The 25,139-nt window shown below is 49.2% G+C and overlaps 12 protein-coding genes across 12 annotated transcripts; 7 read left to right on the plus strand and 5 right to left on the minus strand.

Annotated features, from left to right (window-relative positions):
• Positions 1-563: 563 nt before the first annotated feature.
• F9C07_12944 (putative beta-1,4-mannosyltransferase) lies at positions 564-2,070 on the plus strand (the record flags this gene model as incomplete). Its single annotated transcript, XM_041295420.1, has 3 exons — positions 564-801; positions 863-1,059; positions 1,126-2,070. 3 exons carry the CDS (start codon positions 564-566, stop codon positions 2,068-2,070), a joined length of 1,380 nt encoding a protein of 459 aa, XP_041150806.1.
• A 29-nt stretch (positions 2,071-2,099) lies between these two features.
• Positions 2,100-4,754, minus strand: F9C07_1960083 (transcription factor IIIC subunit delta N-term-domain-containing protein). Its single transcript, XM_071508533.1, has 5 exons — positions 4,435-4,754; positions 3,411-4,340; positions 3,173-3,362; positions 2,372-3,124; positions 2,100-2,308 (listed from the first exon to the last, which is right to left on the minus strand). Exons 1-5 carry the CDS (start codon positions 4,543-4,545, stop codon positions 2,130-2,132), a joined length of 2,163 nt encoding a protein of 720 aa, XP_071367543.1. The 5' UTR covers positions 4,546-4,754; the 3' UTR covers positions 2,100-2,129.
• Positions 4,755-4,964: 210 nt separating this feature from the next.
• Positions 4,965-6,373, minus strand: F9C07_12942 (putative acetyl-coa-acetyltransferase; the record flags this gene model as incomplete). Its single annotated transcript, XM_071507925.1, has 3 exons — positions 4,965-5,165; positions 5,219-6,163; positions 6,221-6,373. 3 exons carry the CDS (start codon positions 6,371-6,373, stop codon positions 4,965-4,967), a joined length of 1,299 nt encoding a protein of 432 aa, XP_071367544.1.
• Positions 6,374-8,082: 1,709 nt separating this feature from the next.
• F9C07_2287772 (kinesin heavy chain) lies at positions 8,083-13,508 on the plus strand. The gene is made up of 7 exons (XM_071510930.1): positions 8,083-8,314; positions 8,407-8,533; positions 8,606-10,071; positions 10,145-10,182; positions 10,251-10,345; positions 10,426-12,842; positions 12,905-13,508. Exons 3-7 carry the CDS (start codon positions 10,067-10,069, stop codon positions 13,131-13,133), a joined length of 2,784 nt encoding a protein of 927 aa, XP_071367545.1. The 5' UTR covers positions 8,083-8,314; positions 8,407-8,533; positions 8,606-10,066; the 3' UTR covers positions 13,134-13,508.
• Positions 8,273-9,018, plus strand: F9C07_12941 (putative ubiquitin conjugating enzyme; the record flags this gene model as incomplete). Its single annotated transcript, XM_041295419.1, has 4 exons — positions 8,273-8,314; positions 8,469-8,533; positions 8,606-8,830; positions 8,895-9,018. 4 exons carry the CDS (start codon positions 8,273-8,275, stop codon positions 9,016-9,018), a joined length of 456 nt encoding a protein of 151 aa, XP_041150804.1.
• F9C07_12939 (uncharacterized protein) lies at positions 13,356-13,771 on the minus strand (the record flags this gene model as incomplete). The annotated part of the gene is made up of 2 exons (XM_071507924.1): positions 13,356-13,458; positions 13,665-13,771. 2 exons carry the CDS (start codon positions 13,769-13,771, stop codon positions 13,356-13,358), a joined length of 210 nt encoding a protein of 69 aa, XP_071367546.1.
• A 136-nt stretch (positions 13,772-13,907) lies between these two features.
• F9C07_12938 (putative U3 small nucleolar ribonucleoprotein LCP5) lies at positions 13,908-15,050 on the minus strand (the record flags this gene model as incomplete). Its single annotated transcript, XM_041287575.1, has 1 exon — positions 13,908-15,050. One exon carries the CDS (start codon positions 15,048-15,050, stop codon positions 13,908-13,910), a length of 1,143 nt encoding a protein of 380 aa, XP_041150802.1.
• A 41-nt stretch (positions 15,051-15,091) lies between these two features.
• F9C07_2287776 (endosomal integral membrane protein) lies at positions 15,092-18,092 on the plus strand. The gene is made up of 4 exons (XM_041295417.2): positions 15,092-16,575; positions 16,629-16,966; positions 17,034-17,469; positions 17,528-18,092. Exons 1-4 carry the CDS (start codon positions 15,468-15,470, stop codon positions 17,593-17,595), a joined length of 1,950 nt encoding a protein of 649 aa, XP_041150801.1. The 5' UTR covers positions 15,092-15,467; the 3' UTR covers positions 17,596-18,092.
• On the minus strand, positions 15,184-15,392 carry F9C07_12937 (uncharacterized protein; the record flags this gene model as incomplete). Its single annotated transcript, XM_071507923.1, has 2 exons — positions 15,184-15,246; positions 15,279-15,392. The coding sequence occupies 2 exons, from the start codon at positions 15,390-15,392 to the stop codon at positions 15,184-15,186; spliced, it is 177 nt and encodes a 58-aa protein (XP_071367547.1).
• Positions 18,093-24,291, plus strand: F9C07_2248420 (uncharacterized protein; the record flags this gene model as incomplete). Its single annotated transcript, XM_071510045.1, has 5 exons — positions 18,093-18,597; positions 18,687-18,772; positions 18,839-19,134; positions 19,192-21,365; positions 22,896-24,291. Exons 4-5 carry the CDS (start codon positions 21,043-21,045, stop codon positions 24,289-24,291), a joined length of 1,719 nt encoding a protein of 572 aa, XP_071367550.1. The 5' UTR covers positions 18,093-18,597; positions 18,687-18,772; positions 18,839-19,134; positions 19,192-21,042.
• F9C07_12935 (putative calcium sensor) lies at positions 18,522-19,371 on the plus strand (the record flags this gene model as incomplete). The annotated part of the gene is made up of 4 exons (XM_071507922.1): positions 18,522-18,529; positions 18,687-18,772; positions 18,839-19,134; positions 19,192-19,371. The coding sequence occupies 4 exons, from the start codon at positions 18,522-18,524 to the stop codon at positions 19,369-19,371; spliced, it is 570 nt and encodes a 189-aa protein (XP_071367548.1).
• Positions 20,391-21,019, plus strand: F9C07_12934 (putative srpk; the record flags this gene model as incomplete). The annotated part of the gene is made up of 2 exons (XM_071507921.1): positions 20,391-20,572; positions 20,632-21,019. 2 exons carry the CDS (start codon positions 20,391-20,393, stop codon positions 21,017-21,019), a joined length of 570 nt encoding a protein of 189 aa, XP_071367549.1.
• Positions 24,292-25,139: the final 848 nt, after the last annotated feature.

Below are 25,139 nucleotides of genomic sequence, written 5' to 3' on the forward strand. Positions count from 1 at the left end.
TTGATGCAGAAGCAAGCTTGGTGAACAATGGGAGTGGCAATGGGGAACCTCCAGATGCGATCTGCAAGCGATAACAACGGGCCACGTGATCGCGCTCCTCGGTTTGTTATCTCCGCACCTCCAGATCAGAACTATCGACATGCGATTCATATGATGAAAATAGAAGAGATAGAATTGTAGTAAAATATAATAAATCGACTAAAATGTCCAGGATGAAGTGGGAATCTCAATCCAGTCGTTATCCAATAAGAAACTGTGTTGCTGACTCCTAATCTGGTAACCAACTGCATTGCAGGTTGATAATCCCTTGCCCTTGCAGCATAGCCGCGCGGTTGATATGATAGAGTGTGGGGGGAAGAGGACCGGGCCATGTTTACTCCGTCTAACAACCGATCGTCATCCTGCACCACCTTTACAGGATTAGAGCTCTTGCGGATCTTTCAAACACCTCGCTGGCATACAGTGAAAACCCTCCATGGTCTCAAGATAGTCAATTGTCCTCCTTTGCGCATTATGATTGATATCTAAACTAGCTAATTCCCCCTACCCTTCCATCGCTCGCCATGATTGAGTCCGTCGTCAGCGTCGCTTTCTACATCTCCACCGCAGTCACCCTTTTCATACTTCTACTACCCTCACAATATGCGCCGAAACGCTCGACAGCGCAAGATGCCTCTACCGATCCCAAAACAACCGTACAAATTCTCGTCTTGGGAGACATCGGTCGCAGTCCGCGCATGCAGTACCATGCGCTGAGCATTGCCAAAGGCGGAGGTCAAGTGGAAATCATTGGTTATCATGGTACGCAGGAATTCCACTTCGTCGTCACCTACTTCGCTGGTGTTCTAACACTCTTCCATAGAGTCAGAAGTTCATCCCGATATCTCTTCCGACCCCAGAATCTCGATTGTCGCACTTCCCCCGCACCCAGCCTATCTTCAAACAAGCAACAAGCTTCTTTTCCTAGTATTTGGTCCGCTGAAGGTCCTCTTCCAGGTTGCTTGTTTGTGGTGGTCACTAGCCTATCGCACGCGACCTGTGAAGTGGCTCCTTGTTCAGGTTGGTCCCCGATTTCGCATGACTTCCAACGCAACCCTTGCTCACCAAACGGCTCGTATCACATAGAATCCTCCATCCATTCCAACTCTAGCAGTCGCATCCTTAACCTGCTTTCTTCGTCAAACGAGCCTTATTATCGATTGGCATAATTTCGGCTACTCCATCCTAGCGCTCAAGCTTGGACATGGTCATCCATTGGTCAAACTGTCGAAATGGTACGAGAAGACATTCGGAAGATACGCCACGGCACATTTGTGCGTGACAACCGTCATGGCGTCTGTCCTGAAGAAAGAATTCCTACTGGAGGCACCTATTCTACCACTGCATGATCGGCCAGCCAACCATTTCCGGCCCATACTCGATGATAACGTTCGACAAGAGTTTCTCTTATCCTTGCCGGTAGCTGCTTCCGTACAATCACTGATCAATTCCGGGGCACTTCGCGTTCTAGTCAGTTCAACGTCATGGACTGCGGACGAGGACTTTTCCTTGCTTATCGATGCCCTCTGCCGCTACTCACAGTTAGCAGCCACGACCATGCCGGAACTGCCCCAGGTGCTTGCCATCATAACGGGCAAAGGCCCACAGAAGGAAATGTATATCAAGCAGATTGCCGACCTAGAAAAAGCGGGGAAGCTTCAAAAAGTGACAGTACGCACAGCATGGCTGACCACCACGGACTATGCAAAACTCCTGGCGTCCGCGTCACTCGGCGTCAGTCTACACACAAGCAGTAGTGGTGTCGATCTGCCTATGAAAGTGGTTGATATGTTCGGTGCTGGCCTGCCAGTGGTTGGCTGGAACCGCTTCGAGGCGTGGCCGGAATTAGTCACCGAAGGTGTTAATGGAAGAGGATTTGGGAGCTCCAATGAACTCGTAGAGGAGCTTGTGGACCTCTTTGGAGACACAAGCAAGCTTGACAGACTCCGCGTTGGAGCGCAGAAGGAAAGCACTCGTCGCTGGGATGACGAATGGAATCCAGTAGCCGGAAAGCTTCTAGGACTGATATAAACAGTAGTCTGTACAATAGAAACACAGGTATAGAGAAAGAAAGAAAGTAAGTCTTACTGCTAGGCTTGAAATTTGCCGCTGCAGTATATACAGGTGTCGAATACGTCCGACAGGATGCGACAGGTGTGTTTGAGTTCATCATGCACAAGATCCTCACTGAGATATTCTGTTCCACAGCGCGAGCAGAATTTCGAAAGGCCCGGCTCTTGAATAGCAAGAAATGTCACACCGCACCGCACTATCATTGACAGTTAGCGCTTGTATCGTCATCGATCACGATCTTAATTGAGCAGTTACGTACCAAACAGATGGCCAGCCGCACACTGAGCTTCCACGGCGGAGTACCAAGAGAGCCCTGCATCGCATATAGTACATTGTTCAAAGATCTGTTGGCCTGAACCCTCCAGCTGTTCTGCAGTTTTTGCGTCTATTGTACTGCCTGGCGCCGAGCATTTGCCTATCTCATTAGACAGGTCAACGTCTATACCTGATGCTAGCCACTCCAGAGCTTTTCGAGCCTGAGACAATATCTTGTCATTCTGAGAGTCCACAATCGCGCAACATGCTGCTGCATAGAGCATTTTCCGACTCAACGCCAGTCTGCTGTAGTCGCCAACTTCAGTGAAGAGAATATATCCCAGAGCAGCCTCCCTTTTTCTGCGCAGGGTGTCCGGTGATCGATCTGGTAAAGGATAGGGGAAAGCCAGGTCATCATGTTCCGTAAGCTCTGCATTCGCGTGAGAGAAGACAAGCATTGTTCGCTCCTCTGCAGAAGTTCGATATTCAACCGTGTCTCCTGGATGTAGTGTAAAAGCTGCCACAACAAGACTGTCATGGGACGCCAGGCCCCAGATTCTGCTGATGGTATATCCGCCAAGGTCACGGGCTATGTCAAACTGTTCGCGGGCATTATCGAGTTGTTTCTTCCAAGGCGTTTCTGGGAGTTCATCGCTGCTTTGGATACCAGAAAGTGTCATGGTCGCCGTGTATCCACCTACAGTGCCGAGATGAAGGATTGGTGTCTGAGATACTTTGTCCAAAGCAACAGTCATGGCTAATCTCCGTTAGTGACAAATATTCGTCGAGAGTAATAAAATCTCACCACTTGTCTGTTCCCAGTGCCTCGGGGAGTCGGTTCCCATATCACTTCCGGTAGGCTCGTAGAACAGCAACTCTTTAACTTGGATACCCTTCTTTGCTGTCTTCTCCCCTTGATATGCTGCTCGAGTAAAGCGTAGTGGAATCATTCCAGCAAAGCTAGCTACGGCAAGACCTATTTCAGTCGATCCCTCCTGCATACTTATGAGTAAAAGCGGTCCCATTTTTTAGTGCAAACTTACTGTATGTATCCAATGCAGAGCACCAGTCAAGTGGTAATTGTTCAAGAGCCCACCGTACGAGGTGTTCTCTTCAGAAACACATCGAGCCTTGTACTTCACTGCAGAATCTGTCTGGTCATTGTCCAATATCAAGGTTACGACATGTCTGACCATCTTGAGCTTTACCCCCAATGTGATAGCCACATTCCCAATCGCAGAACAAACACCCTTATTCTCCTTGGTTGGCTGATATATCCACGGGCCCGGCGACATGAAAGATGCCCTAGCGCGGTTCCTGAGTGCAGAGGAGAATATCGAGCCCGGTTGAACATTTTGATTCTCTGTATGTTCATAAAGTGAAGTCAGTGACAGGACTTCGAAAGAGTATAGGCTTGCGGAAGTCGGATCTGTGGATCTCCGGGCCTGCAGAAGAATCACATCATTGTCGTCATTGGTAACCGAGAGTAAGTACATGCCCCAGCGGCTTTCAGGGGGTGGCACTGCGTAGCTTGTGGCATCCTGTTCTGGAATCGGAACTTTAAGAGGCGGACACCACGTAAAAGAACGGATATTGGACTTCCGTAACCTGAGCTCTTCATCATCAATAAGCGATTTGAAGTACGAGTTTAAACAGTCGTTGACGATAGCAACCCGTGTCCATTTTCCTTGAGGACTAATATCATAGAATGATAGAAGAAGACCAGAAGTCAATACTGCCAAGACACAGCGTCTATACTTGGCAAGTCCTGGCGGGGACCAGGCCAAACCGACAACAGTACTGATGGACTGCTCCGGCCCGATTGAAAAGTTTTCTCGCTTCTGTGGATGTATGATGGGCCACTCCCCGTTTGTGAAGACATTCGTGCGAATGCGTGTCACGTTCCAATTTTTGGTTGCGGCTTGGGAACCAGGTCCGTTTCCTCCTTCCTTCTCTGTTGTGTGCTTCGGCGTCTGTCTTTCATTAGCTCAGTTTACTAAGATATGGTCATTGATCTTTACGGTGCTTTGCTTCATTGACAAGCAAAGTAGGATTTGATGCACTGACTAATATTTGGACATATTCCCCTGCCGCTACGGCAATCTCACCGTCTGCGGACCATGATATGCAGTTGAAACAAGAAGGGAAAAGCTGCAATTCTAATGGACCTAGCATCATAACACCAAGACGGTTCAAGGGTGACTGGTTGTGTACTTTAGAATATAATCTTCAGATATAGACTGAAGAGTACTACTACAGGTCATTCATGTGACGCTTTAGGTTAAGCGCGTAGATATTTCGCGTGTCTTGGCAAGGGGCATGTGTTTACCTATCACGTGGTGTTGCAGCATTTACAAAGGCGTGGCTAAAAGCGGCATTGCTAGAAGTAGTTGCAGAGCAACTTGGAATACTCATCAATTTCGGTTCACCAATATCCTATCTCGGTTCACCTAAATATACATATGCAGGTTTTGGCTGGTCAATTTTTGTCCAGACGTATGCGGGTATAAACTCATCGCGGTTGTCGCTTTTCAAATCAGAAAAAAAATCAAAAGAAATGTCAAATGCCGTACACAGGCCAAAGCCATGGCATCACTCTAATCAACCCGGTCCAACTTCTGGACAACCATGGCACTAGCGGCGCCACCACCATTGCAAATCGCGGCCACACCATATTCACCAGGCTGCAGCTGGTGGAGAAGAGTGACCAGGATACGGGAGCCTGAGCTTCCGAGTGCATGTCCCAGAGAGATAGCTCCTCCCAGAGGGTTGACACGGGCGTTCTGCAATCCAAGAATCTAGAAGCACGTTAGACTCAGTATTGATCATCCTCCACGTGGTGGGTACTAACCTTCTCGTTTGCTTTGATAACGGCAGCAAATGCCTCATTAAACTCCCAGACGGCAACCTGATCCTTGGTGATACCAGCTCGCTCGAGGGCAATGGGAACCGCCTTAGCTGGGGCGACAGGGAAGTCCACGGGGTCAATAGCTGCATCCGCGGAGGACACGATACGCGCAAGAGCCCGGTTGCCCTGGCCAAACTCGCGAGCCAAGTCCTTGCTAGCCAGAACCAGAGCTGATGCCCCATCATTCATGGTGGAAGCATTACCGGCAGTGACAGTGCCTGTGCCGTCCCTTAAGAATGCGGGCTTCAAGGTCTTCATCTTATCAACCCGCAGATTCTCATAGCCTTCGTCACGTTCGACAACGGTCTCACCCTTCTTACCCTTGACAGTGACGGGGGCAATCTCATCGGCGAACTTATTCTCGTTCCAGGCCTTCTGAGCCCGCTGGTACGACTGAATCGCATATTCATCCTGATCTTCCCTCGAGATCTCATACTTCTTGGCTGTGGTTTCGGCACAGATACCCATATGAAACTTGTTATAGACATCCCACAGACCATCCTTGATTAAACCATCTTCCAGTTTGATCTCTCCGAACGGTGGAAGCTGGCTGGAACGTGGGAGGTAGTAAGGGACACGAGACATATTCTCCATTCCTCCAGCAACTTGGGCGTCTGCCAGGCCAAGCTGGATATTCTGTGCAGCAAGTGCTACAGCCTTGAGACCCGAGGCGCACACTTTGTTTACTGTCATGGATTCCACTGTTGGCGACAAACCAGCGAAGATAGAAGCCTGGCGAGCTGGTGCCTGGCCGACCGATCCTTGGAGGACATTTCCCATGTATACATCGGTGATCTTCTCGACAGGGAGTCCAGACTTGGTCACAGCAGACTTGATGGCAACGGCGCCCAGCTCGGGGGCAGAGACGGAGGCGAACGATCCATTAAACTTTTATAAACAGTGAGTTCACTTGTAAACAGCATGGGAAATAGTAGAGTGTCGAACCTTAGCAGTCGGAGTTCGTGAAGCACTGAGGATATAGGCATCCTGGATCTCCTTGAGTGCTGGGGCTGCAGCGCTGAACTGTCGCTGCCACTGGCGAGATGCGGGGATAGCCGCCCTCTTGAAGAGACGCGTAGCCGAAGCTTGGATCGCCATTTTTTCAATGCTAGTAGAATAGAAGGGAAAAAGGGAGATAAAAGAGGAGACAGAGATGATAAGTACCTTGCCTCAGGGTTTATAGGTGTCCAAGTTCCAAGGTGCCTTCAACCTGCTTCTCCGCAAAGTAATCCGCCTCTAGCCGATGTAACTGCTGCTTCACCCGTGGGCGCGGAACCACTTCGCCGCTCATCCGCTTGGACCGAGGCTGTTTCGAAACAGGGAGTGATCACATGATATGAGATCATGTGCCCTTGAGGGTTGGTATGCTTGTTGCCCGATAAGGAACCCTCCCGTGACGTCCACCATCGGACCGCATCAGTGCTTAGTATCAAGGATGGATTCATGATCCATTAAGTCTCCGATAAGGACCACACATTGTATCAATGCAGATTCAATGTCCACAGCTCCACCGCTACTATCCACTATAAAAAGTAGTAGTGACTTCGAAGGTGGCTTTTTATCTGTCGCTAAGTCATCCATCCTTTGTTCAACAGCCAGCCCAAATGCTTTACACGCCTTGTATAAGACTCCGTCTCGTCCATGTTTGGTTCAGGAGGCGTTCAGTGGTAGAATTGTCTTGATATGCCGGGTATCGACTTGACGTACGCACGAGTATGAATACCCTAGCACTCCTGCTTGCGGAGGGACTACATATCTCTAATTCACGATAGGGTATGTAGCTTCAAGCAAATAAATTATGCTCATGTAATTATCGCAACTGGTTCCTAACAACAAAGGAGGTTGAGAACTGAGTAGCATTACGTGACATGTATCACCGTCATTCCTGCGGATGACGAATGTATTGAATTACCAAGAGGATAGATATCTAAACACTGAATTATATCAGTTTTTAATATATACATACAATTTAATTTATTGGCTCTCTATTGCAGTGAAATGTGTAGTTCTCTATTGACGGTTAGTGTTAATTAGTTGGGGAATTCGAAAGAGCTATATGATAGACAAGCTGAAGACGGATATATATTTCGAACACTACATCAGCACATAGATAAGTACAAAGTGATTACTCACAAAGGAATAAATAACTACTAAGTTTACAATAGCAAGGAACAATATAATATAAGAATAAGCATTTTTTTAATGAAATCATAGTTGTGGTAATTTTTCTATTTACCCTATTATCTAAGCTACAATAGTCATTGTGTTGAGGGATCAGCATACGCCAAAGGTGTTGGCATTTTGCCCTCTGACAGAAGACATGGCAGGGATTGGCTTGCTAAGCTGAAAATCTCGGCTGATAGACAAAGACCGTCGTAATGAATCAATATATTAAGTGTTAAAAGGTAAGTGTCGTTAGTTGGGATGATGGAGCATGAAGGATCATGATGATACATACACGGGTGAATTCCGCGTTGAAGAATCTATGTCGAGTTGACTTGGGCTAGGACTCATTTGGTTTAGTCAGTAGGAGCTTGTCAATCACAGTGGACCGGATCACGGGACAGGAGATTCCCCAACACATATTCGTACATGCCTTGTAGAACAAGTATTCTGGGAAACAGGCATGAGAAAATGCCTATCGAAAGATGAGGATGATACTAGACACAGCAAGAGGGAGAAGTAATAAGCCAGAGAGCCTTTTGGATGGTTCAAGGGCTAGAATGGAAGCCGTGGCGGTTTGCCGTCTATCGTAGGAACACTCCAAACAGCAAGCGGTCTGTAGTGGATCTGCACGCCTCCCCCCATTGTTACTCATCTTTCTTCTTTTCCCAAACCACATCCGACTTTCTCTCTCAAACAACACTTGAGTACGATTTAGTATCTCGGAGATTCAAGATCAGAACACTGCCTTATCTTCTGTATCACAATTTAGCCCTAGTGTGGCAGTCACCCTTGCCCGCTCCCATTCATACTCCCATCCCGTACCCCGCCGCAATGTCGACCTCTGCTCGTCGTCGTCTCATGCGCGACTTCAAGGTACGCACTTCTCGTAGAGCTCAGAATCTGTGGTCCTTGCTTTCGTTTAATAAACTCATGTGTACTACTCGAATGATGATTGTTTTGTCCAGGAAGCTTAATTTCTTCCCCACCCCGTCCAGATCTCGTGAGCTAATCTCTTCCATGCGCACAGCGTATGCAAACCGACCCTCCTGCCGGTGTCTCGGCCTCTCCGGTAGCTGACAATGTGATGACCTGGTAAGCGCCCTGAGTTATTGGTTTTGTAATTTATCGTTCTGGTTCATGTGCTGACCCTGTTTCTTCTACTAGGAATGCCGTTATCATCGGTCCTGCTGATACTCCTTTTGAGGATGGCACATTCCGTCTTGTCATGCACTTTGAAGAACAGTACCCAAACAAGCCCCCTGGCGTTAAATTCATCAGCCAGATGTTCCATCCCAATGTATACGGCACGGGCGAACTGTGCCTGGATATTTTGCAAAATCGTTGGAGCCCAACGTATGACGTGGCGGCCATTCTCACTAGTATTCAAAGGTACGTTCTCTGTCCACTAGTGATGGTGAGCGATTGGCTCTAATTGATTTCCGCCTTTCTGCAGTCTGCTTAATGACCCAAACACATCATCACCTGCCAATGTTGAGGCATCCAATCTCTACAAAGACAACCGGAAGGAGTACATCAAGCGCGTGCGTGAGACTGTCGAGAAGAGCTGGGAAGACTAGGGGACCCTACATGTGATATTGGTTATTTCTCTTAATTGTTTTCTATTCCCTTGTCTCGGTATGATTTATCTGTGGGCTTTTATGACGAAACAAATATTGTCTGCTCATGTCAAAAGGTGACAGCATACTGCCAATGGTGGCGGACACGCCGTTGGCATGACTTGTCCTTGGAGGATTCACACGCCGTTTGATGACATGCACAGCGCGGGGTTTGGGCGCCTGGTACATATTCTCCCTTTGGTCTCTTTTTGTGGATAATCGCATGTTTCAGTTGCGAGGTGCATAATGCATTAGCTTAGGATGTTTTCTGCCTCAATTTTGCCTTGCTGTCTATTAGTCTTTCCCTTCCCGCTCTGCTTCACTTTGACTTAACCGATAGCGTGGTTTGCTTTCGCCTCCTGAGTCTTTTATGGAACCATTCTTAATGCCGCCCACTTTTCATTGGTGAAAATCAAGATGAGCCTTATCTTATAATGAAAATCACACAGTCAATTCCACTGCTGCAAATCGACATTTGCCGAAGGTACTAAAGTCTTAGTAACTGCGGGACAAGTTGACCGACAAGATAGTCTTCAGCCAATGCCAAGAAGGAGACTAACGGCTCGTGTGGAAGCATTATTATTTAGTGTTATTATTATTTCCTTTACAACTTTACTCCTCTGATGAAACACAAGAAACGAGATCCCACATCTCCTTGTGTCTTTTCACGTCGATCTAACAAGCCCTGTCTCCGTAGTAATATATTGTCCTTCCGGCTGAGACGGGTCTTGTCTAGTATTTTCTCTCTTTTGTTTTTTTTGGCCTCGGGGGGTTTGGAAAGATCACGAGTCCCCTCACTAAATTGCTCCCCACGCAAGTGTGTCGTGCACGTGGACCCCTGACCCAAACAACAAATCGCCCACCGTACCTGGAGTCACCACCCTCTCGTGCAACTGATCTGAACGACATTTCCGATACTCCCCCCTCTTCGTGGGGCTCTCTTCCTCGTCTCTTTCGTTTTATTCTGTTCCCCTAGAAGCTGTCGCCGGGTTTCTGGGTCAGAGTGAACATGGCGTGAGTTTTTGTTGATTCACCGCTTCAACGCCCAGAGCGGCGGAGACTGACACTTTTATGTCTGGCATGACAGGTCATCTGGCCCAAACTCCTCCAACACCTCCATCAAGGGTGCGCACATCCTCCCGGAGACTGATGTTTCTGTTTCGCGAGTAGCATTACTGACCAGTTCTCCGTAGTGGTTGCGAGGTTCCGACCGCAAAACAAAGTTGAATTGTCTTCCGGAGGAGAACCCATTGTAGAATTCGAAAATGAGCAATCATGTCAGATCAGTGTGCGTGGTCCCGGCTGATAACATCTCTTTTGAAATCCTTTCTCTGGATCTCGATTTTGAAATTTCTAACCCATGTACAGTCCAAAGAAGGCACCGGCTCCTTCACCTTCGACCGGGTCTTTCCCATGAACTCGAAGCAAACGGACATCTTCGATTTCTCTATCCGACCCACCGTCGATGATATCTTGAATGGTTATAACGGAACGGTTTTTGCCTATGGTCAGACTGGTGCGGGTAAGTCATATACGATGATGGGATCCGATATCGACGACGACATCGGCAAAGGTATCATCCCCCGTATCGTCGAGCAGATCTTCGCCAGCATTCTTACTAGCCCGAGTAATATCGAGTATACGGTGCGAGTCAGTTACATGGAAATTTATATGGAGCGTATTCGCGATCTGTTGGTGCCACAAAACGATAACCTTCCTGTGCACGAGGAAAAGTCCAGAGGTGTCTACGTCAAGGGCCTACTAGAGGTATATGTTTCTAGTGTGCAGGAAGTGTACGAAGTGATGCGCCGTGGTGGCACAGCACGAGCAGTCGCTGCGACCAACATGAACCAGGAGTCGTCTCGTTCCCATTCCATCTTCGTCATTACGGTTACGCAGAAGAACCTCGAGACTGGTTCTGCAAAGAGTGGTCAACTTTTCCTGGTCGATTTGGCCGGTAGCGAAAAAGTTGGGAAGACGGGTGCCAGTGGTCAGACACTGGAAGAGGCGAAGAAAATCAACAAGAGTCTGAGTGCTCTTGGTATGGTCATTAATGCGCTGACGGATGGCAAATCCACCCACATCCCGTATCGTGACTCGAAACTCACCCGAATCCTGCAGGAGAGTTTGGGAGGTAACTCAAGGACCACTTTGATTATCAACTGCTCTCCCAGTAGCTACAACGATGCGGAAACCATTTCGACCTTGCGATTCGGTGTGCGAGCCAAGGCAATCAAGAACAAGGCGAAGGTGAATGCCGAATTGAGTCCCGCCGAATTGAAACAGCTGCTACGCAAAGCGCAGAGCCAGGTGACCAACTTCGAGAGCTACATATCGGCACTGGAGACTGAAGTCCATGTATGGCGGAGTGGCGAGAGTGTTCCCAAGGATCGATGGACTCCAGGAAGGAATGACGTTGTCAGTGCGACGAAGGCCGAAGCTCGACCCCGCCCTAGCACTCCATCTCGACTTCAAGAGGCTCGGTCAGAAACCCCTCGTCCCGACTCGAGAGTCGGTGATCGCTCGAGCACCCCTAGTCTTGTACTTGAGAAGGATGAGAGGGAGGAGTTCCTCAGGCGCGAAAATGAGCTACAAGATCAGATCGCTGAGAAGGAATCGCATATTGTCAATGTCGAAAGGGGCCTGCGCGAGGCACGGGAAGAGCTCCGGGCATTGAAGGAGAACTCCGCACGCTCGGGTAAGGACAACGAAAAGTTGAACACTGAGGTCAACGAGCTCCGCATGCAGCTGGAGAAGGTTTCGTATGAAAGCAAGGAGGCTGCCATCACCATGGATGGTCTTCGGGAGGCCAATTCGGAGTTAACAACCGAACTGGATGATGTCAAGCAGCAACTTCTCGACGTGCGAATGAAGGCCAAGGAGACCAGTGCTGCATTAGACGAGAAGGAGAAGAAAAAGGCAGAGAAGATGGCGAAGATGATGGCTGGATTTGACCTCGGAGGCAACGTATTCTCCGATAACGAGCGCAAACTTCAGGATCTCATCAACCGTGTTGATACATTGCACCAGATTAGCGAAGCGGGCGAGACCATTGCGCCGGACGACCTCCTGGAGCTTCGCACGAGTTTGTCGGAGACCCAAGGTCTTATCCGGCAGGCCGAATTGACCATGAATGACCGGGGCGAGCTGAGTGAGCTGCAGGACAGCCGTAGAATAGAAGTTGAGCAGAAGCTGGCTGACCTCGAGCGGGACTATGAGAAACTTCTGGAACGCAACTTGGGAGAGGAGGACGTGGAGGAGATCCGGGAGAGATTAGAAAAGGTCTATGTCACCCGGAAAGACGCCGAAATGCAGGCAGCCTCGGAACTTCGCAAGGAGATTGCGCACAAGGATGAAGAACTCAGCAAGCTGCGCCAGTCTCTTGCCGACTCGCAGACTCGCGTGTCGACGAACGGGGCCGTGGGCAAGAACCTGCAGCAACAGATTGCTGAATTTGATGCCATGAAGAAATCCCTCATGCGCGATCTGCAAAATCGCTGTGAGCGTGTCGTGGAACTGGAGATTTCTCTGGACGACGCCCGCGAGCAATACAACAACGTGTTGCGCTCTTCCAACAACCGCGCTCAGCAGAAGAAGATGGCATTCTTGGAGCGCAACCTTGAGCAATTGACCCATGTACAGCGGCAGCTGGTAGAACAGAACAGCAGCTTGAAGAAGGAGGTTGCTATTGCAGAGAGGAAGCTGATCGCCCGAAACGAGCGCATCGCAAGCTTGGAGAGCCTGCTCCAGGAGAGCCAGGAGAAATTGACCCAGGCTAATCATCGGTATGGACTTATCTTATCTGCTTTCTGGATTCCACCGTGACTAACCGCAATATTCCCAACAGTTTTGAAGCTCAACTTACTGCTGTCAAAGAGAGACTCGAGGCTGCGAAGCAGGGCTCTACCAGGGGTCTTCCGAGTATGGATAGTGGCGGCAATTTTAGTTTTGGCGGCTCGAGAATCGCGAAGCCGCTCCGTGGCGGCGGCGGAGGATCCGAGAGCAGTGCTCCGGTTGCCGGAGTCCAGTCCCAGGAGACGGGAAAGCGCACCAGCTGGTTCTTTGATAGACGATGATCCACGATTTCTCTTTTGTTGTTTATTTTATCCTTTCGCCGAAGATATTTGAAGAACATTCTTGACACGCCGATATCCTACATTTCCATGTCTTCTCGTGCCATATATGCCGAGCATGTTGTGTGAATGAAGCTCCCTACTGTCTTATGATTTCCTTTTGCTTGTTTCTTTTTCCTTTGTCCTCTTGTCTCTTCGTCTTTCCCCGTTTGAGCCCTTGGTACATTAGAATGAGCACCCAGCTTGTGTCACTAGAGGCCTCTGGGTCTCGCCGATACCCTTGTACATGATGATAGAATGCATTACGGCAGAGTAGTTGTGAAGGACGCTGGAATAGGTTATACAATACAAAACGATCTTCTATTGCAAGAGACCGGTCATATACACCGTACAATTATGCGCTGCTTGACTGCTAGTCTGTAGTCAGCAACTTAAACTTCAGTACGGGTCTGCTTTGTACCAGGTCATTGATATATGCGCAGATTAGATTCACTATAAGCTGTCACTGCCACTTTACCTATCAAGCATGCATACCTGGCCAGCCCTGAATCCACTCCTTGAAGGCTCTTTGCGATACAAGAGATGCTTTCTGTCAGATAACATACATCACGATCCCATCCAATCTGCAAAGGAGTGTGCATGGCTACTTGATGAAACATTCGTCCCAGCCGTACAAAAACATAAATTGTTTAGAATTCTCCAATGGTATCAGAATAAATAGTCACAAATGCGTTCATTCTCAAGCAACGTCTCAAGCAACGAGGAAAATAAATGCAACTACCGTTTCCAGCCCTCGATCTTCTTCCGCCGCTTCTCAAAGATTTGACCCACGGCTGCACCATCACCGCGCTGCCCGTCCTCGCCGTGCTTGCGTTTCCGACTCCTATCCAGTGCGCCACCACTTCCCTTAGCCCTGCGTGTAAGCCTTGAAATACGGTCTGCACCTTCAGTAAGGCCTCTCCATTCTTCACCCCCATAAGTGCTCCTGGCGGCCTGGCCACCTCGTTTGGCTCGGTCCTTCTTGCTCTCCTTTGCCAATCGGATGAAGTTGGTTTCTTCATAAGTTGTTCGTTCCATCTCGTGTTCTCTTTCCTTCTTGGACTTGGTGTGTCTGCCTCCGTGGACGATCGTACTACCAATGCTAGGCTCCGCCATCGGTGCGGACGACATCTCGGCATTGACGAACTCATCGATAACGGTTGACCGGCGTGGACCACGTTCCCGGCGCTCTCTGGTTTCAGTGGTGGGAAGAGCTGTCGGCATGATCTTCGGTGGGCGATAGATGCCGTCGCTGGGGGCCATCTTGTTAGACTTCTCTGCCCGCGCTTCGGGTTCCACTTTCTTCGCAAAGGCCGAGACGTTGGGCCGGTAAGCCATCTCATCGATATCTTCCTGGTCTTCATCACTTTCATCCGCGCCATCGCTTTCACCATCCGACGCCGATTCATCGTCGCTGCCAGAATATTCTGCTTCGGTTGCCTTGGTCTTCGCGGCGGTTCGCTCGGTTCTCTCCGCATCCTCAGCGGCCTTGATCACTTTGTCTATTTGGTATTTGAGTCGTCCCTCTAACGGCCTCACACCGCGGTCCAGGTAAACCCGTAATTCTGCAAGCTTTTTGACAGTCTCTTCACGCAAGGACTGATCTGCTTCAGCTTCGTCATCACGATCCTTTGATAGTCCGCGCAACTGAAACAGCATCAGAAAAACAAGATTGTGCGTATAGGAGAGAAGCAAGTCGCTTTTGGTGTCTAGTAGCGATATACCATCTTGCGGAGGTTCGATCGATACCTCCGAGGGTGCATCTCGCTTGTCCTTGGGGAGGGATGATCCGGCAGCGGTGAGACAGCCAGTAATGGTTTCCAATAAAGCGGAAATATTTTGTAAGCCGGAGGTTTCCGGCTGTTGCGTAGCGGTCGCCATTGTGATGCGATGGGTGGCTCTGTTTGGTTTTCACTTGCGATCTGTAAACCGAAGATTTGCAAGGGAAATTTTTGGATGCCTTATCAACACGTGCCGATAGTCACCTCAGAGGAACCTATCACGTGTGCCAAGACTAGTAGCTGGCCTCATCGCAACCGTCGAAGCCGTTTTGCTCCATCATTTCCGCCCGAAAGGTCTAATCTCCGTTTAGCTCAACGCTTGACCTACCTCAGGAGGTAGCGGCTTTTCCTTGAACCCGACCATCACAGTACCCGCCCAATGAACCACTGAAAGATTTCCCCTGGAGTGGCAATTGTAGACTTGTACGTCACTGGAATGCATTTCTAGAATAACATAGTACCCCGGAGCGACGGACCAGCTAATCCTACGCTTTGTTATTGTACAGAAACGCCCACAATGGCGTTCAACAAACGAACGTTTTCCATATATTCTCTTCTTCTTGCGGCACCGTCTCTCACAACAGCCTTCTACTTACCGGGTGTAGCACCCACCTCGTACGATGAAGGGCAATCAGTGCCGCTGTATGTCAACCATCTCACCCCGGGGCTTGCGCAACAGGACGAGCAACTTCACTCCGTGTTTTCCTACGACTACTACCACCCCGCTTTTCACTTCTGCGCCCCAGAAAATGGACCCAAATATATACGTGAATCGCTAGGAAGCATTTTATTCGGGGATCGAATTCAATCGTCACCCTTCGAGCTCTTTATGGGCAAGAATGAAACGTGCAAGGCTGTCTGCAAGGAAGAGGCCAAGTTCGATTCCCGTAGTGCCAAGTTTACCAATCGGAGGATCATACAAGGCTACAACTTCAATTGGCTCGTGGATGGACTCCCCGGCGCCCAGATCAACGTGGAATCCGTCACCGAGGCCAAATTCTATAACCCGGGCTTTGCGCTGGGATCATTGAACGACAATGGACAGGCGGTTTTGAATAACCATTTTGATATCTTTATTGAGTATCATGCAGTAGGATACGGAGCCAAGGACAAGTATCGGGTGGTCGGCGTGCTCGTTCAGCCCGACTCCCGAGGGAATTCTAAGGTTCAGGGAGATGGGACTGTGGACTGCGGATCCAGTGACGTCCCGGTTATTCTGGATGAGGACAGTGAGACCGGTGTTACTTGGACGTACAGCGTGTACTGGCGTGAATCATCTACTCCCTGGGCTACCCGCTGGGATAAGTATCTGCATGTCTACGATCCCAAAATCCATTGGTTCTCCCTGATCAACTCCGCAGTGTTCGTGGTCTTCCTGGTCGGTATGGTGAGCATGATTCTGGTTAGGGCTCTCCGGAAGGACATCGCCCGGTATAATCGGCTGGATATGATCAACCTAGAGGATTTGGATGGAACGTCGGCCGCCGTGGAAGACGGCATCCAAGAGGATTCTGGCTGGAAATTAGTACATGGTGATGTCTTCCGATGCCCGAAATCTCCTTTGTTGTTGAGTGTCCTTGTTGGAAACGGCGCACAGCTTTTCATGATGACGGGCGCGACAGTTCGTAAGTTTACTTGGTGGTGATGGCGAATCTGTATACTAATCCGGCTGCCCTAGTTGTCGCTCTCTTTGGCCTTCTATCCCCAGCCAACCGTGGTTTCTTAGCTACAGCTACCCTTCTCATCTACACATTGTTTGGGTTCATCGGTGGCTACGTGTCCGCTCGAGTATACAAATCATTCGGCGGAGAAGCTTGGAAGCGCAATATCATCATGACCCCCGTACTAGTTCCCGGTTTTATCTTCAGCGCCTTTTTCTTGCTGAATCTGTTCGTATGGGCAAAAGGTTCCAGTGGGGCTGTACCCTTCGGCACTATGCTAGCTCTCGTTGCGATTTGGTTCGTTATTAGCGTTCCGTTGAGCGTTGCGGGTAGCTGGCTCGGATTCAAGCAGCGTGTATGTTTGTTTTGCTTGTGATGCCTATGATATCCTGCACTGGAACGTATGCTGACTCCTTCTCTAGGCTGTTGAAGGACCCACAAAGACCAATCAGATTCCCCGCCAGGTACCTCCCATGACTGGCAGTCTTCGGACCATCCCTTCGTTGCTGCTGACAGGTATTCTTCCTTTCGGGGCGATCTTCGTGGAGCTATACTTTATCATGACGTCGCTTTGGACCAACAAGATCTACTACATGTTCGGTTTCCTGTTCCTATGCTACGGGCTGATGATAATCACAACGGCGGCTACGACGGTGCTCTTGGTATACTTCTTGTTGTGCGCAGAGAATTACCGATGGCAGTGGAGGGCTTTCGCTGGCGCCGGTATGACCGGTGGCTATGTCTTCCTCAACGCGCTGCTTTTCTGGGCAACCCGGGTGAGCTTTGGTGGTTTTACGGGTGCGGTGCTCTATGTCGGATACTCCGCACTGATCGGGTTCGTTGTTTTCATCTTGACTGGTAAGCTCTGGGCTGTCTTTTCCTGCCAGTTCCATCGCCGCTAATCTTTCATCTCCAGGCTCGATCGGCTTTTTCGCAAGTTGGGCATTTGTACAGCGCATCTATGGCTCCATTAAGGTCGACTAAACGTCTTGGCGTTGTATTTCTTCCATTGACCGGACACCGCGCTTGGCGGCCTCTCCTCCTTACCTCCGCTCCATATAGAACGATGGAAGCTCTTTCTTTTCCCAGGCTTGTTCCGGATATCCCCTGTATAGCTTGCGCGCATTCGTATTTCCTTTGCTAACTCCATCCGATGCGTTGTCCACGACCTGTACATAGAGTATACGAGAATGCTGTTTCCGTGTTTGGAAGATTGTTTGGCGCTAGTGGAGCGGGTGGGATTTGATAAATTCATGTGCACGGACAAGGTCAACCGAGACGTATTGTATGATATACGAACGAAGTCATTGAACACGGTACCAAGTAGAACTTTCCTGAAATGTGAGGTATATAGTAACTCAAATCCTACAACGTGGATCCCTAGTAGTGCGTCAGCTCTCTTGCGTCTTCCCCCTTGGCGGTCAAAGGTCTGGACCCGCGGCTCCCCCGGTGTTTAACGCCACTTATCACTCTTCCTTCCCCCCGGTTTCTATTTTCCCATTTCCAAATCCCGCCGATCGGACTTCCCAAATTGTTCCCATTTCCCTGGTCTACGTCAAATATTTCGTGGTTGAATTCTACACTGGCCTGGTTTGCCTCGTGCTTTTATCCGGCAGTTAATATCGTGAAACGATCCCTCCGGCCACGGGGCGCACGATCTTATCAATCCCAAACCTCGTTTACCCCGCGATCTTCCGCAGTTGCATCTTGCACTCCCCTCCTCAGCGCATATTAGATCGGAGCCGCCTGTGCGATCAAGATCTCCACGAAAGCTTTTAGGTGATCTTTTACAATAAATCTGGAGCGGTCTTGAGGCGCGTGTTGTGACCATGGGTAAATCGTAAGTGCGCGTGCTTCTCCGTTTTGCGGTAGGGCCATGAAAACAATATGAACATCCAAAGCGTGATCCCATGCGCAGGTCCTGTCTTGCCCTTGCTGAGAGCGACAGCCTTGACGATAAAATCGTCTCGCTTGTCGTCACATTTTGTTTGTTCCGCTTTGCTTTCCTTCTTTCTGCGATGTCGTGATATCCCCCACTGGTTGGTCCGTGTGCGCTAACACCGATAACCGGTCAGTCAGTCGAAGCTTTCCCCCTCCCAGCTGGATGAGCTCCAGAAAGCTACCCATTTTGATAAAAAGGAACTGCAGCAATGGTATAAAGGTGCGCTGACACGTGATCCCCTCTATGTCCAGAGGTATTTGCGCTGACCGAGACTTTCCGGTATAGGATTTTTGAAGGACTGCCCCTCGGGGACCTTGACCAAGGAAGAGTTCCAAAAGATCTACCGACAATTTTTCCCTTTTGGCGACCCGTCATCATTCGCCAACTACGTATTCCGTGTCTTCGATTCCGATAATAGCGGGATGATCGATTTCAAGGAGTTTATTTGTGCATTGTCGGTCACATCCCGGGGCAAGATGGAGGACAAGTTGGATTGGGCGTTTCAACTGTATGACATCGATGGCGATGGTAAGATCACATACGACGAGATGCTCGCCATCGTGGAGGCGATTTATAAGATGGTATGTCAACCGCTAGCACCGGATGGATGCTGTGACCGAGGGCTGACGGACAACTAGGTGGGCTCCATGGTGAAACTCCCCGAAGATGAGGACACACCGGAGAAACGAGTTCGCAAGATTTTCCGGATGATGGACAAAGATGAGAATGGCAGCCTTGATATGGAGGAGTTCAAGGAGGGTAGCAAGCGCGACGAGACGATCGTGAGCGCCCTGTCTCTATACGATGGGCTGGTATGAGTCGGTGGTGGTCGCACCTGTATGTTTCTTCTCCCATGGCCTCTTCTTCTTTTCTTTCTCGGCGAATCCGGTGTGGTCGGAATTCCTGGTTTTTTTTATCTCCTTTTTTTCTTATCTTGACGTAACCATTCCTGTTTTGTGTTTATTATCTTCTTTTTGGTCTTTTTGCGTCTAGGATTCCCATTACTACCTGTCCTTGTACTTGTCTACCCGTTGCCCCGTATGGGTGGTATTCTGGTCGGACTGCTTCTCCTGTACTCTTTCTCCACGTCTCGATGAAATGTGCTATATCCTGGTTTCATCTTTCGGGGACATTTATATCATGAAAAATCACGGGCAATGGTTTGTCTCGCTGGCATCATTGGCTTTGATTGACAAATTCCTGTTCTTCCAGTTTGCAGTTTGCAGAAAAGAAAGCGCGAGATGGTTGATTGAGTTTATGCTTCTCCTGATATGGCGAGGGGAAGGATTGAAGATTATGTTGACATGTTGAAATGTTCGCGGGCATTTGCATGATTGAGCCTTTTCAATGCAGTTTTTAGAGTTGAGACGTTCCGAACCTGAGGTGTACCAAGATTTGGCATACATACAAGATATATATATATGTGCATTTACTCTTTACTCCAAGAGGGTGGACACCTGACCTGTGTCCACACCTAGACTCTGCTTGTGTTGAGGACGAAATGCTACCTGAGTAGGTAGTACTACCCCATTGATTAATTTCAATAGAAAATTACCTACCTCCTAGTAGTTTGCAGTTAATTATTGTAACACGCTTCTGCGGAGCCTTGTGGGGTCTTACTCTTTCCGGATTCGGCCCGATATGTTGCCGCTTTTTGCTCAGGACCACCTACTAGTATAGTACTTCCTGAAGCCATGTGCATCTACACGCTAACTGTGTTAAATAAATCGTTGTATGACCATGCCAGACAAGGTCTCCATAGCCTCTTCTCAGGTCACCAACATACTCTACATTTTGTAGCATTAGATTCGCTCAATGCCTGAACTCAGATCCCAACATGGACATGTCTTTATTTTGCCAACACAACCTCCTCTATACACAGGAGTCATTGTCAAGATACCGATCGGGGGGATATCACCCGGTCACCCTCGGAGATACATTTAAGAATGGCCGCTACAGGGTATACCATAAGTTAGGTTGGGGCGGGTTTTCTACCGTTTGGCTTGCGGGCGATAGAGAGTTACGTAGTTGATCAACTGACCGAAGCTCCTATTTCGCCGTGGCTAACTGTATGCCAGCCGAAATCGATGGGTCTCGTTGAAGATCATGACAGCAGATCTACGAGATTCACGAGATTTGGAAAAATTGAAAGTTTTGGGGAGTCATTCTCGACGAGGACTTTCTTCAAACTATATCGTTCAGCTGCTTGATTCCTTCAGTCATGAAGGCCCCAACGGAGTTCATCAATGCCTTGTATTTGAGTTGCTTGGCCCTTCCGTTGATAGGATTCTCGCAGATTACCGCGAGGGGCATGACAAACTCTGCCCCGAAACTGTACTTCAGATGTCTACGCAGCTTTTGAAAGCTCTCAAGTTTATACATAGTGCTGGCATGAGTCACGGTGGTAAGAAAAGCGCTCCCTTCCAATTGTATTTCTACGAGTTGGGGAAAGTGTTTCTTACATAGGATTAGATATAAGCGGTCGAAACATGGCATTTAGTTGCACTAATCTATCTCATGCATCGGAAAATGAACTTTTTGAAGTCCTTGGAACTCCAGAGATCGAGCTGCTGGCCCGGGTCGATGGCGCACCTTTGCATAATGGACTGCCAACCCAGCTGGTGAAGGCAGCAGAGTGGGTCGAGTGGGTAGATGAAGACGACGAAGAAATTCGTCTGCTTGATGTTGGAGAGAGCTTTCTTCAAGGGGAGGAACCTAACGTGTTGGCTCAGCCAGGAACATTACGGGTACCCGAGACATTTTCACAGACAGTTTTGATTATCGCGTCGATTTGTGGCGCGCAGGGTGCATGGTAAGTGTATTCCTCTAAAACCTACAGCAAAACCCTCTGCTAAAAGATAGGATAAAGATTTATTCGTTCGTATTCACGACATATCCATTCTGGTATCTCGGAGAGGGCGAAGTTTTAGTCTTCCAAATGGATTGGCCTTGTGGAGAGTCTACCGGCCGAGTGGAACTCAATGCAGATGAGATATAGCCATGATCTGACAATGGAACAAGGCGAGTAAGCCGGGTACACCGTATGGAAACTGTTTCTAATGCGGTTTAAAAGATTGCGATCTGTCCAAGCTGGAACGAAAATTCGCAGAGGAAGTGCGAGATCCAAAACTCGCCCCTCTTCTTCCCGCTATTCAGGGATTGATGCGATTCCTACCAAGTGCTCGCACCACTGCAGACAAGGCGCTTGATGTATTGAGCAGGACTGGAACGCAACTGGAACAATAAGGCAACCTCTTTTCGATTCGCACACTGTTAGCATTTGGGTTTTGAACTCTGCCTTCCAGTGAGTCAATGCATTGCAAGGAACATCAAAAGAAGGGTCAGTGATGAATGTGACTCAAGTCTCTAATGAACCACTAAGAAAGAGGTGGATGGGAGAAAGGAAGAGTAAATAATCGTATACGACGAAAATACCTCAACGTGTCTTATAAGTTCATAGAATGATATAGTTAAGTACTGAGATGATGACCAATTTATTTCCAATTTCTCTACAAAGGTGTTGCTGCCCTGATGAAGACTATATAGTATTGGGATTGCTTTCTTAGTGTACTCCATTGGTTGCCTGAAATGGCCATCTGTCACAACATACATTATATCCAGTCACAATCCAACTCGAAGTTGAGTGTTCATAGATTCTCTTTTGTCGGGATGAAAGCAAGTGGGGCTGTCCAAAAGCTGGACTCCTTTAGTTAGGGACTTAGGGTACTTCTTTCCCGACCCACCGTGTCAACTCCACCCTTTCACATTGTATTTTATTTTGTTCCCCGGCAATTTTTCCCCAAACCGCCAGCCGATGACTCCATTTTGAGAGAAGCTACTGCGTCAGTCGTTTGAGACTAACGCCTTGCTCCATGCCGAACGGGTCAGGATACGAGCATAGAGGCGCTCCTTGCTAAGTTGACTTCCTGCGCTAATGGTTCGAGTGCCACGCGGTTGTCGTGGCTGCATTGACGCCCACATTAAGGTCCGTGTAGCCTTTGCCCACCAATGCTTGTTTCCCAACCCCTGAAATTCACTGCTGCCTAAGGGCAATGTGCAATGTGCAATGTGCATGCCTTTTCCGCCCCAATCAATTTTCCCATGAATGTTTGTGCTGTGACCACATTCTTTTCCAACCGCCCCAGTGGCCCTCTCTCCCACTGCCCCCTAAACAAAACCCCCCCACCTCTCCAGATGCCGAGATCCCGATCTATCGTCTCGATCTAGATCATGGCCCTTGCAGAGAAGTGGAGCCTGGCATCAATGCATTGCCTTGGTTTTGGATACCAGTCAATGATCCTGCCTATGATAACGCTAACCCCCCGCGACAGTGTGATGGCAGGACCCCTTGCGCACGATGCAAAAGTCTGAACACACCCTGTCTGCGCCAAATCCGAGCGATCGAGTTCCGCGACCAAGGCCCCGCCCTGCGACAGAAATATCGGCCGACGTCGCAGCCCTCGTCGCGCCTCTCATCGGTCTTGGATCGTGAAGGTGATCCTCCCCTGAGATCGACCCGGTCCAATGTCCAATATCTACCGGTGGCCTTCCCGATCAACGAGAAGGTGTCGCATTCGCTATCCGTTACCGCTGTCTCATCCCTGCAGACCCAAGTATTTACCAACTTCGTCCTATCAGCCTTCCCCTGTTATTTCAAATGTACCGAAACACAAGTGCCGGTAAATTGGGTGGAATATGTCGAAAATCGGAGAGGGACTAATTCATGTTTCGATTGGGCTCTTCGCGCTTGTACTACCTCTTTTGCGGGCGCTGTGCACAGTGATCAGCGACTTCTGAAAGAAGCTCGGGTGATGTATATACAGTCCCTGCGGAGCCTTGGCGGGTTATTGTCCGACGTCTCAACGGCTAAATCGGATGAGGCCTTGGCCACGGCTATCACCCTCGCGGTCTATGAGAAGCACCACTGTACCGATGCAGACTCGTGGCTTAAACATGCAGCAGGGATTCGGACACTGATGAAGCTCCGTGGTCCATCGGCTCATCTTCATGGGTTCGGTTGTGCGATGTATGTCGCTTATCGAGGTTTTCTGGTAACAGCGGCTTTGATATCCGGGGAAGAATGCTTTCTGCAGGAGCCGGAGTGGCAGGCCCTTAATGAAGAAATTGCGGCGAACAATGCTAAGCTACCCGATTCGTCCTTGTATACGGATGTTGTGGAGCGTGGCTTCCTTGAGGTCCTGAAGATACCCGGGCATGTAAAGCAAGTGCGCACGTTGCTTTCCCTTGCATCGGAGGAGAGGGCCAGGCGTCAGCCGGGCGTCTTGCGCAGCGTTCAGGCTGCCCGCGCGGCGCTCCGAGGGATTAGCACGGAGTTTGGTATTTCGGTGTCGATGCGCCGTGCTGGTCAAGATGCTCGACAAAGCTTCATCGGCCCGTCTCCACACTTCTTCCTCGACGGCTATTCGACACTTTTCGCGAATGGTGTTCGCTCAGGCCTGCTGATCCTCAATCAGCTGGTTCTCGCCATAGATAGGACACAGCGGGCCTCGCTTGAGTTGGAATGCCAACTTCTTTCGGGCGATAGTTGTTCGAGTCCAGCCAGCTCCGAAGGCTCTGTAATATGTCCTTCAACACCCCCGGACTCACCATTCGCGCCGCAGATAGTAGTAGAGTCCTTGATCACACCGTCGTACAGAAAGCCGCCCACGACAGACTGGATGGACCACATTGCAGGGACGATGGGTATGGACGGAGTACGGGTGAGTTTGCTTGAATAACCTTGACTGCTAACGGCGTTGAGTTGTTACGTTTGGAGTTTGATTGCACGCAGTTGGACCTGGTGTTGTCGTTTTTTTTTTTTTTTTTTTTTTTTTTTTTTTTTTTTTTTTTTTTTTTTAATACCCCTACAATTAGATAGAAATGTGAATATCGGTGATATGTATTTGTACTTTGCGGCAGTCACTACCTTGGCAAAAGCTCCTTCCGGATTTTGCTATTGAAGCTTCTCGTTCCGTGATTACATTGTCTACATTGTCGTTCTCCAAACTCGTTCACCCCAAAAGATGTGAAGCATCAGTCCTTCCCATGGAAGGTTGCCAAGTCGCCTTTCGCTTTCGCTTCACTTCTGTCAGAGTCAAAATTATCAAACATTGATCTCCATCGTGTTCATGGGTCGCATAGTCTCAAATCATTAACCGGGCCATGTTCACTTCCAAATCATCGGCACGGGTCACTCCGGCTACTGTCCGATGGCCTTGACCACCTACGCGTGCACCACATTCTGGACAGGTGGAGATTTCCATAGCACCACCGCATTCTCCGATGGTGAAAGGATGGTTATTCTCGCAACGATACCAATGTCCGGTGCCTCTAAATTCCCCCGCCATGGCTGCCACAACAGCCATTCTTTCTTCACTGGTCACAGGCGTGTAAAATGTACCGCCGCGGAGCATCTTCAAAGTGCCCTCGATCTCGTCAGCAAGTCCACGTACCTGTCCAGGGTGCGCCGTACACAGCTTTTGGGCTCGTTCAATGCATTCATTGCCCTCGTTCAGAAGATCCTCTGCCCGAGTTGGCTGATCGCTGCTCTGGCGCTCTAGGGCACACAGCTGAGCGCGGAAAAGAT

This window comes from Aspergillus flavus, chromosome 8 (assembly GCF_009017415.1).
Source record: "Aspergillus flavus chromosome 8, complete sequence".
In the NCBI taxonomy this organism is placed as follows: domain Eukaryota; kingdom Fungi; phylum Ascomycota; class Eurotiomycetes; order Eurotiales; family Aspergillaceae; genus Aspergillus; species Aspergillus flavus.